This window comes from Mobula birostris, chromosome 31 (genome assembly GCF_030028105.1).
Source record: "Mobula birostris isolate sMobBir1 chromosome 31, sMobBir1.hap1, whole genome shotgun sequence".
NCBI classification, from domain to species: Eukaryota; Metazoa; Chordata; class Chondrichthyes; order Myliobatiformes; family Myliobatidae; genus Mobula; species Mobula birostris.
In genome coordinates, this window is record NC_092400.1 from 18,999,601 (window position 1) to 19,012,047 (window position 12,447).

Here is a 12,447-nt window from a genome sequence, read left to right on the forward strand (position 1 = left end):
CTTCATCGATCAGCTACCACCTTGTACTTTTTCCTCTCATCCCCACCACATTCTTGGTCTGACTTCCCATCTTTTTTTTTCCAGTCCTGATGAAGAGCCTTGGCCCAAAACATCCACTGTTTTGTGTGTGTGTGTGTGTGTGTGTGTGTGTGTGTGTGTGTGTGTGTGTGTGTGTGTGTGTGTGTGTGTGTGTGTGCACGCGCGCAGGCTTTGGAATTCAAGCATCTGCAGGTTTTCTCATATTAAGTTGGGATCAATGACATTAGATTGCCACTTCCACTAGCCCTAAAAAAATTAATTTTAAATCTATATACGCATTTTTCATTGAACTTTCCCTTTCTGTTGAACTATCCTTTCAATCCCTTAGCCTGCAAACAAGTTCACTGACTCCTTCACTGTCAGAGCAGATCTTTATTTTTTGCTCTTTACTCTGGTTCTCCATTTTTACTTAACTAAGCAAGACATTAATTGGTTTTCTAAGAATTCATATAACAAAACCACTGAGCAGTGAAAACTGAAAGTGTTTCTTTTATAAAATGTTCTGAAACTTTCCCCCAAACCAAACTGCAAAGCTCATGACCTGCCAAAGGAACACTTCTGGCAAAAACATAACATGGAACATGACATAACAAGAAAGCATTGCGAATTAAATAGCAATCAATATTGTCGTTACGAAAACTACTCCCAACACTGAAGAATTCCTTCAGGCAAACATCTGAATTAAAAAAACAACCCAGCCCAAGACAAAATGCAGGCAGGCAAAATTCAGATAAACTCATTTATAAAGATTTGAGCTGAAAGCACCAAAATTACACTTAAGATAAGGATAGACACTAAAGAAAAGGAAATCAAGCCATCAACTTCAGATAAATATATTGCCTGACTTTAAGAAATTAGAGGCACGATTCTTAAAGTAACTCCTCAACTGATCATTGTGTAAAGCTACACCACATTCCAGACTGCCTTCAATTTAATAATCCAAACTTCCTAAGTTGAGGTGATATGTGGGGTTCCAAAATAAATCATAAACATCCCAGAATAAGAAATTTCAGATAATGTTTCTGTTGCTGATAGCTAGATAGTAATCCGCATTTTTAGATTAAAACAAAACACAGGATCCACCATATTCAACAATGCCCCACTTAACTAATCCCTACCAACAGGTTAGTGCACTCTATGTTCATGGAATTATACTCTACAAGTGTGTGCGTTCTACAAGTGAATCAAATGTGATGACGAACCAGCATGTAGGAGGGAGACTGAAAATCTGGCTGAGTGGCACCACAACAGCGACCTCCCACTCAATGTCAGCAAGACCAGGGAGATGATTATTGACTTCAGGAGGAGGAAACAGGAGGTCCGTGAGCCAGTTCTCACCAGGGGATCAGAGGTGGAGACGGTTAGCAACTTTAAATTCCTCAGTTATCGTTTCAGAGAATCTGTCCTGGGTCCAGCACATAGGTGCCATTATGAAAAAAAGCACAATTGTCTTGCAAAGATTCAGGATATCATCTAAGACTTTGACAATCTTCTATATACGTGTGGTGGAGAGTATACTGACTGGTTGCATCACAGTCTGATATGGAAACACCATCAGACCCACACCATCCAGGCCATGCTCTCTTCTCTCTACTGTCATCAGGAAGGTGGTAGAGGAGACTCAGGACCCACACCAGGAGATTCAGGAACAGCTATTACCCCTCAACCATCAGGCTCTCAAACCAGAGGGGATAACTTCATTCAATTTCACTTGCCCCAACTGATCTGTTCCTACAACCTATGGACTCACTTTCAAGGACAGTTCTCGATATTTATTGTTTGATTTTTTTGTTGTTTTTTCTTTCTTTTTGGATTTGTGCAATTTTGATTTTTTTTTGCACCATGGTTGTGATTTCCTGCAAGAAAATGAATCTTAAGGTTGTATATGGTGACATGTGTGTACTTTCATAGTCAATTTACTTTGAACTTTGAAGTATTCTGCAGTAAAAGAATAAGAGACAGAATGCAAAATGCAGCCATTCACCAAATTAACTCCATTTTATTTATGAACACAAAACCTCTTTAACTAAAGCAAGACCTCATTTTGGGCTTTCCATTTATTCTAATGATCACTTTTTGCAAAAATACTCCAATTGTTGCTGAAAGTTTATCCACCATCCTGTACATCTGAACCTCCAGGAGGACCACAACCTTGTCGTGGTCTGGAGGCTTGTGTGCCTCAATGACCTGAAGAGTTATGTTGGCTGGAGTCAGGGCTTTATGCTTTGGCTCTAGGTAGGGTCACCCATGCCAAACAGATCAAAGGGTAGAGGCCAGGTTAAGAGTTGTCCACTTGTCCTCTAGGCTTGGGGGTTCAGCTCAGGACTAACAACACTGATTGGTCAAACAAAATTATTATGGAAACAACACACATAAAAGTTGCTGGTGAACGCAGCAGGCCAGGCAACATCTCTAGGAAGAGGTACAGCCAACGTTTTGGGCCGAGACTTTCAAATCTCTTACTAGCTCTTCCTTCAGTTAGTCCTGATGAAGGGTTTCGGCCCGAAACGTCGACGGTACCTCTTCCTGGAGATGCTGCCTGGCCCGCTGCGTTCACCAGCAACTTTTATGTGTGTTGCTTGAAATTCCAGCATCTGCAGATTTCCTCGTGTTTGCGTTATTATGGAAACAGCAATGAAGAATCCTTCTACCAAATTAGGATATAAACACCTACAATGGTTGTTACATAGGCTTACATACAACATTTTGAACCAGTGGAAATGGTCCAGAAGAGTTATATGGAAACTATTATTACTATTTTTCTTAACAACTAATACTATTACTTAGCCTAATAGATTAGAATTAACACAGTACATAATTATCTATTTAAGTGTCTAATTTCCTTTTATATCATCTCAATGTGTACTTAAGAATGTATAAATAATTATAGTTTTATACATATAAAAAATGGAAAAGGTTATATGTGTGAAAAAAGTACATGATATTTGTGAATTCCTTATCCAAATAAAAATAAAATTTTAAAAAAAGATAATAAACTTACTTTGAACTTTGAAAAAAAAAAGAAGAATCCTTCTACATCTGAGTACAATGATATTCCTGAGTCTCCACCTGGGACTTGCATGACTGACAGCAGTGAAGACCGAGAGGAAGCTACTGACGTGATGAGTGAAGCCCTGAACACCACCAGAGATGGAGGACCTTCACTGCTGCCCTCAACACCAGCGGAGTTTCAGGCAGTAACACACCTGTATATTTGAAACTAGATGTGTACATTGAACTCCAGGTCCAGCTCCTTTTTATATTAACAATGCACATTGTAAAAGACACCATGCATTCAACGTTTATAGTTTTATTTTCATATGTATGACATGAATAACTCAATCTAATCTTGGTACAATCTCATTCTTTCTGAAGGACACAGTTTACAACCGTTATAAATACTGACTCATTGATAAAACTGAAAGAACAATCAAAGTTGTCCTGCGTGACCAATAAATAGAGAAGCAGGACAAGGAAGCACAAAGGGTCAGTTGCTACTATGACAAGTGTCTCTATGGTAACTTTTCTACAAGTTGGTGGCATTATCATGTCACTTCCTTCTTTAGATGCATCTAATTTACTGACACGCTTAAGCCTAGATTTTACGAATACATAACAGATCATAGTTAAACCCTATTAACTGATTTAGCTAATAAAATATAGTTTATATTATCAGTTTATACTGTTATACTCTAATTGTGCCAGTAGCGCAGCTCAATATTGGCAGATATGATGTTGTAGGCATCTCCAATTTGTGGCTGAAAGAAGATCATTGTTGGGAGCTTAGCATCCAGGGGATATTGTATCGAAAGGACTCAGGCAGGTAGGCAGAGAGGGTGGGATACCTCTGTTGGTAAAATAATAAAATCAGATCTTTGGAAAGGAGTGACTGCGAGGCCAGATAACCAAATGCTTTCCTCTATCAGAATCAGGTTTATTATCACCAGCATGTGACATGAAATTTGATAACTTAGCAGCAGCAGTTCAATGCAATACATAATCTAGCAGAGAAAAAATAATAAATGAAATAAAACATAACAAACAAGTAAATCAATTATGTATATTGAATAGATTATTTAAAAATGTGCAAAAACAGAAATACTGTATATTAAAAAAAGTGAAGCAGTGTCCAAAGCTTCAAAGTCATTCAGGAATCGGATGGCAGAGGGGAAGAAGCTGTTCCTGAATCGCTTAGTGTGTACCTTCAGGCTTCTGTATCTCCTACCTCATGGTAATAGTGAGAAAAGGGCATGCCCTGGGTGCTGGAGGTCTTTAATAACGGACACTGCTTTTCTGAAACACCGCTCCCTAAAGATGTCCTGGGATCCCACCACTAAGCGCATCTTCCCCCCCCCCCCCGCATTCCACAGGGATCGCTCCCTACGCAACTCCCTTGTCCATTCGTCCCCCCCATCCCTCCCCACTGATCTCCCTCCTGGCACTGATCCGTGTAAGCGGAACAAGTGCTACACATGCCCTTATACTTCCTCCCTTACCACCATTCAGGGCCCCAAACAGTCCTTCCAGGTGAGGCAACACTTCACCTGTGAGTCGGCTGGGGTGATATACTGCATTCGGTGCTCCTGATGTGGCCTTTTATATATTGGCGAGACCCGACGCAAACTGTGAGACCGCTTTGCTGAACATCTACGCTCTGTCCGCCAGAGAAAGCAGAATCTCCCAGTGGCCACACATTTTAATTCCACATCCCATTCCCATTCTGACATGTCTATCCACGGCCTCCTCTACTGTAAAGATGAAGCCACACTCAGGTTGGAGGACCAACACCTTATATTCCGTCTGGGTAGCCTCCAACCTGATGGCATGAACATCGACTTCTCTAACTTCCGCTAAGGCCCCCTCATACCCCATCTGTTACTTATTTTTATGCACACATTCTTTCTCTCACTCTCCTTTTTCTCCCTCTGTCCCTCTGAATATACCTCTTGCCCATCCTCTGGGTCCCCCCCCCCGCCTTGTCTTTCTTCCCAGACCTCCTGTCCCATGATCCTCTCGTATCCCTTTTGCCAATCACCTGTCCAGCTCTTGGCTCCATCCCTCCCCCTCCTGTCTTCTCCTATCATTTTGGATCTCCCCCTCCCCCTCCTACTTTCAAATCCCTTACTCACTCTTCCTTCAGTTAGTCCTGACGAAGGGTCTCGGCCTGAAACGTCGACTGCACTTCTTCCTACAGATGCTGCCTGGCCTGCTGCATTCACCAGCAACTTTGATGTGTGTTGCTTGAATTTCCAGCATCTGCAGAATTCCTGTTGTCTGGGTACTTTGTAGGCCAGTGCCCAACATGGAGGCTACTGACATTACTTCTCATTAGTAGAAGTAATGTCAGTAGCCTCCTTTTACAACTTAAATGGTGAAAGGAATGTTGCATTCTCTCCAAACTCAAACATTCCCAAATTTTGCTTCCTTGCTCTTCCGTTGTATTTCCCAGTATTCCGAGCTGCTTCTTTGAGCACAGGATAAACTGCTTCTCTTACATATCTTATACAGCTTTACCACATCTGACACCACAAACCTTGTATGAATTTTGCACTGTAAACTTTTATTTGATCAAGCAGCCAGTGACTGTCTTACTGTCAGAAACCCAAAGGTCAGTTAGCTACCAAAGTGAGGGCCTTACAGTGTGCTGGGTCATCTAATACAGGCCTGTATCCTGAGCAGGAACATTGACAAAATGACAGTTGCAGCAGGCAGCAGGCACAGGTAGACAATGGCAAGTTCTTCTGTGAGGTGGACAATAAGTAAACTGTTACTAATGATTAGGCTTTGGTAGCATTGTGTTCCAAGTGTCCTGTCGGTTGCACATTTTGCATGAGACTAATGATGAAGTGTTCAACAAGAGTAGAGGGTAATACGTGGCATTAGACCAGGGATTCCCAAACTGGAGTCCACAGAACTCTTGCTTAATGGTATTGGTCCATAGCTTTAAAAATGTTGAGAATCCCTACATTAGACCCTAATTTAAGGAAAGCTAGAATATTGTAATAACAGTAGTAATTTTGCACTTTTACAATGTAAACAAGTACATTTCATTGTCAAAACATCAAAATCTAATTTGTGAAGTGAACACATTAAAATCAACTAAGAAACTTGAATAAAAACACCAAGGAGTCAAAAACCTAGACTATTAATGAATCTCCAGATTCAGCCGATACAATTTTAAGTTACACCTATACAGTAAGTATATTTTAAACCAACATTCCCACCATTTTAAATAAGGAATCCATTATGCATTTGATCTTGTTCGGTAAAAAGTTGAACAAATTTTTGGATTGTTCAATCCAAAAATGGCATTGTTAATCTTCGTTCTTTATTTGCACGACTATAGGTAATGTCTAACCATATATGATTAAAATAAAATAATTTTCAGACCAATCATTACCTGAAGTGATTCTGGTCAGCAACTTGCCGTCCCCTGAACAAAATTAGGGTAACACCGCCCACCACAATACAGTTGTATAGTACTGCAGAAGTTTCATAACTATTTATATCCAAGTATAACTTCAAAATTTCCAGCCTCTGCACTTTTTTGGCGTTTTTTTTTCCCCTTAAGGAATAACTGGAGGACAAATCTTATGGACCACTCTTCGTAAATATCCTAGGAGTCACACACTAATCTACCTATTCCGTAGGCATTAGAATACCGACAAGAGATTTCTCCCCCACTAAGTGTAATTTAACCAACTCATCCTGGCAATAACAGGAAACTGAATCTTCTTTCCTAAGCCAAGTACATAACTCACTCTCAGCTTTAACTGAGTAGGATATAGTGCTGCAAAATGAAGGCAAAACATTCCAGCTCAAACTTTTAAAAGTACAGAGATAAAGCACATAAAGGCAGACATTCCAACTCTAAAATGCAGTTCATGGAAAAGTTACAAGAGTGATGCCAATCGTTTGCAAACCAAAAAAGGGAAAGTGACTGACATAACTCTGGCCGTCCAGTCTTGAAATAGAAAATTTAAATTTATTCCTCTAAGTATTATGACAATTTAATGCTACCTCATCAGCCGTAAAACAATTTGAGACCTACTATGCCCATGGCTGATTCACTCAAGTTAAACAATAATACTTTTGTATTTAAATATTTAACTTTTTCTATATATAACTAAATTTTTATTTAACTTTTATATTTAAAAGTTATTCTAAATCTACCTGGAGCTAACTTGCAACAACAGGACAAGCAGGAGGAAGGTGGCGCAAGCTAAAACTAGTGAAAGACAAATTTAGGACTCGATGGGAAGGTTTTCACATTAGCAGCAAATTTGTACATGGCAATGAAATCCTGGAAGAACTTCTGGCTGCACATGAAGTTACAATAGTGAGGACTGCAGTCTATTGCTGCACTGACTGGAAATATGGCATCCTCGGCCATATACTGTTGGAAAACATCAGACTATATTTTAACTGTACAGACAAGCAGACAAACACTTCCAACTACAAAACACAGATTGGTACATCTAAACAGACAAGTTCACTCTAGTTCAACTCTTTTCATGTTCCATGTGGCTTAGTGTCCTTGATCAACAAGCCTATGATTCACTCACGAAAAGTTCAACATCCACACTTATGGAAATGTCCTTCAGACATTTTCTATCAGTTGTGTGGAGAAAGTTTCTCAAATAGCTTTGTTCTAATTTTATGACGCTCTCTTATACTTGAATTTCCCCAGCAAAGAAATAGTCTCTCCATTTGTCATAACTATTCAACACTTTAATTCCCTTTTAATATTCTGTGACACTCTAAGGGCAATGCATCTTTCATGAGGCTTACCGTCTGAAAGGGAAAACAGTACCACAGATGAAGTCCAACCAAGGCTCTCTGAACATTTGCTTTAGATAAAGTTAAGGGTCTGGAATGCAAGATAAGTCTATATTGGCCTTCATGGATTTTCTTTCCTTATTTTCGGTCTCCTTGATGTCCCTGTTCTCCCATACTTATGAGTCTCTTACCATTAGAAAACCTGCCTTTCCCAGAGAAGATAACCTGATTGATTCCATTCCTAGATAACCTTCCTCCTGGTTGATTTTAATGAGGCCACACGCCTTTGTAATGTAAAGCTGACATGAAATGTTAGATTAAATGTACTGGAACACCCATGATTAGAATAGGGGGTTTTCCAGCAAACATGCACATTACTTTCTCAAGATAGAAAATAAAATTAGAAAAATGGCCTTGGTCTCCAAGAATGCAGAGGAAAAATACTTCTTTTAATCACCTCCTAGCAAACTGTCTCTCTTATATTGAATAAAAATTGTGAATTCTGAAATCAGAATGAAAGATGTATGAACTGAAGCATTAGTTTTACTTTCTCTCTGAGTAGTTGCAGTGTTTTTAATTTTGCTCTCCAACCTATTTTTTCTTTGGAATTAACTAGTTAAAATAAACACTGAAATAATGGCAATCTTCCAGTTTATTAAAACAAATCTTAGTTCAGCCATAACTGGCCAATGACTAAGTAGTTGCCACTGTTTTATCTCTTGATTTGTTTTAAATCTGTACAGAGTGAATATGATACAGATATCTGCAAATGATACACCAGTTGTCCATGTGGTTGACAGCGAGAAAAAAACTTTAGACTACTGGAAGATATCAATGGTCTGGTCAGTTAGGAAGAAAATTCCTAAACGTAACTTAATCCAGAGAACTGCGAACGCATTTGGGGAGGTACAACACAACAAGAGATGACATATTAAATAGGGAACATTGAGTGGCACAGAACAGAAACTCAGAGTGGCAAGTCAACAATGTGCTAATCAAAGCAAAAGGGGCTGTTTTCCTTTATCAGCTATAGAGAAAAGTGTGAGCGTTATTGGCATTACACGCCATTAGTTAGATTACAGCACTCAGGCAGGGTCACCACATTCTAGTAGAGTTGTCACAGCACCGGAGTCTAGGTGTTAACACTATAAGGCATAGGAGCAGAATTAGGCCATGAGGCCATATCCTCCTCAACCCCATTCTCCTGCTTTCTCCCCATAACCCTTGACACCTTGACTAATCAAGAACCTGTCAACCTCCACTATAAATATACGCAGCAGCTTGCCTCCACAGCTGTCCGTGGCAATGAAATCCACAGAATCACCACCCTCTGGCTAAAGAAGTTCCTCTTCATCCCTTTTCTAAAGGGGCATGCTGTTCTGAGACTGGTCCTAGACTCTCTCACTATTGGAAATATCCTCTCCACGTCCATTCTATCTAGGCCTTTCAACATTCAATAGGTTCCAGTAAGATTCCCCCCCACCAATCTTTTAAACTCCAGCAAGTATAGGCCCAGAGCCATCAGACATTCCTTATCTGTTAACCCTATCATTCCCAAGATCATTCTCAGAAACGTCCTCTGGACCCACTCCAATACAGGCCCAAAACTGCTCACGATACTTCAACTGCAGTCTGTTCAATGGCTTATTAAGTCTCAGCTATTCTAGTCCCCTCAAAATGAATGCCAGCATTGCATGTGCCTTCCTTACCACAGACCCAACCCAAGTTAACCTTTACAGAATTCTGCACTAGGACACCCAAGATCCTTTGCACCTCTTATTTTTGAATTTGCTCCACATTTAGAAAACAGTCTATGCCTTTATTATTATTAATAATAAGCACTTAATTGATCCTGAGTGAGGAATTATTTAGCTACAGCATTTAAAAACACACTTAGCAATAATAATACATATAATAATATTGTACAGAATAATATACACAATAATAATTTCCCCATGTGCAATAATAATGTATGAAATAATAAAACAGAGACTATTGTACTATGATGTGTGTTCTCCTGTCGCACAGAGATGAACTGTTGTATATACTTATTGCATTTGGTAGGAAAGATTTTCAGTAACAATCCTTGTAACAGCAGGGCTGAATGACCCCGTTCGAAAGGGTGCTCCGCTGTTTATTCAGTAGGCCATGGAGAGGATGTGTCTGATCCTCTATAATGGATAAAAGTTTGTTTAGTGACTTCCTCTCCACCACTAACTCCAAAGAGTCTGGGTCGTAGCCAAGGATAGATCCAGCCTTTTTGAAGACTGTTTTTTAAATTCTATGTTCACAGAATTGGAAAATTTAAGATTAAAGTAAAAAAAATAGAATAAGCTCTGATTGCTTTCTTTGGAACTGTGGAGAGTCAGGGGAGATTGTGTAAAACTTACGGGGGGGGGGTTATGCGCTCATTTGTTTAGTGAATAGGAAAGACCTACTCCTGGCAAAGACCAGGGGTACAGATTTAAAAGTCTGCGGGTAAGGATTAAAGAAAGGAAAACCTTTCTTCACAGGTTCTTATGACACAGATGTTAAAAATAAGAAATTGCTAAAACGTGCTGGAGGCAGAAATCCTAATCACAAGTAGAACTAGGGTGTGTTAGAAATGAGTGAACAATTAGTTATGTTTAAACTGTCACAGACATTGTGGGCCAAACGGACCCTCCCATGTGCTGTCAATATTATGTGACAACTTACATTTATTTTCTTTTCACCCTCTTTCTTGGTCTCCAATCTATCCTTTTCCTCACCCTGAATCCTACAATTAAATCTACAATTTAAAACATGCCAGGTTTTTTTTGTACACATTAACAGCTCTGATGAAAGGTCATCGACCTAAAACCGCAATTACTGCTTTTCTTTCTCTACAAACGTCCTCTGCATAAACTTTACTGTTTTCAGTGTTTTCTGTTCTCAATGTCAGATTGGCTGCCTTTTGTTTATCAAGAAACCAGATGAATCCTTCGGCTACCCACGATTTATGATCATCAGAAGTGCTGGAGGAACTCAGCAAGTCAGGCAGCACCCATGGAGAGGAATAAACAGTCAACATTTAAAAACGCAAACACGAGGAAATCTGCAGATGCTGGACCTCTTCCTAGAGATGCTGCCTGGCCTGCTGCGTTCACCAGCAACTTTGATGTGAGTCGACATTTAAGAGCGGTTTCCTTCATCAATTGTGAGTGCGTTGCTCAAGATTTCCAGCATCAGCAGAATTTCCTAGTTTAACCAAACTTATTATAAAATATATTGTTTAATTCGATTCCAGCGGGTAAGTAAAAAAAAATGGCAGCAGACAGGCATTTTGATTCACCCTGTTACAGGGTCCGTACTGGAGGAACGGGCCGAATATAATCTGCCTCGATTTTAAATTCCGCTGCAGTGACAGATTTGTTACATTGCGATTGTAAGTGACAAAGCATTACCAGTGCAGGGTTTGCACTTCCTATCAACGTCTTCTTAAACGCTGGAAATGTGAATCTACCGTCGAGACTCAAATGCCCGACCACTTTAAAAGTGGCCCGCCACCACCCAGTGAAAAATCGGCCTGTTAACTCCATTTGAGCCACGGTCCTTCCTTGCGCTTTTTTTTAAAAAAAGAGGACTTCCCCACGTAAACTCAGAAATCGAAACACGCGACTAGCTCGGAGGAAGGCACAAAGAAACTGCTCTCTGGGGTTTGTTTTCAATCTGGCCTTATCAGGCCTGGGGGTAGGAACCGATTACTTTAAAGCGTCTAAAAATAATTAGTGACGGCCGTTTCGTGGGTGATGGAAAACAAAGGCGGGCATCGAGTTTCGGGCGGCCCCCACCCCCCACCGATCCGAGAGCGGCGCGCACACAAAGGCTCCGAATTCACAGGCCTCCCGCCCCTCACCTGTACGCCAGAGTCATGCACTCGAACAACTTGGTCAGCGAGGCGTCGATGGACAGATGCGACGCGCTGTACGGTCCGAAGCAGTAGGTCTGACATGTCTGCTTATTGACGGTGTCGAAATCGTAGCCCTTCTTGGGAGGGTGCTCCCGGTGCGGGGACGAAACCATGAAGTGCCCGCTGTGGATGATCTGAAGCTCGTCCGACTTCTTCAAATTCGGCTCGTCTGCGTCCGAGTCGTCGTCGGGCTCCTGCTTGATGATCACCGGCGCCCTGGCAGAGCGCAGGAGGAACTCGTCCCTAGCCATCCCAGCGACCTAATGGAGCCCGCTGCTGGAAAATGAGGCGAAGAAGTGGCGGCTCTTTCTCCGTAACCACATTCCCCGTTCCCTTCATTCGGCAGCTCGCAATGACATCATCGCAGGACAGGGGCTCGGGCCAATCAGAGTTCAGGATCTCTTAAAGGAGCATGGCAACTGGCAAACAGCCGCTCGGAATTGGCTAGCTGGCTGACAACGCCCACTCGAGGAGAGTGCGTAAACAGTGGAGATTGTCTTAACGAACAGTTTTAAGTATTATTTGGAAAATATTGTTGGCCAGAGACCAAAATATAAATCTAATTTTTAAAAATTTGAAGCTGTACAGTCATGGATCATTTGAGGATTTTTTAATGAAAGCATTTAATACTAGCAAGGATTGCACCCTCCTGCAAGGCTGGCTCGGTTGTTCCACGTTTTAGAACCAACCATGCTGGA

At 40.8% G+C, this 12,447-nt stretch overlaps 1 protein-coding gene across 1 annotated transcript in view; it reads right to left on the minus strand.

Annotated features, from left to right (window-relative positions):
* mlxip (MLX interacting protein) overlaps window positions 1-12,107 on the minus strand; it is a 97,098-nt gene extending 84,991 nt beyond the window's left edge. The window contains exon 1 of the mRNA XM_072247953.1: window positions 11,696-12,107. Within this exon, the coding sequence (XP_072104054.1) occupies window positions 11,696-12,000 (305 nt within the window). The 5' untranslated portion in view covers window positions 12,001-12,107. The remainder of the gene's footprint in view (window positions 1-11,695) is intronic.
* Between the last annotated feature and the right edge of the window lie 340 nt (window positions 12,108-12,447).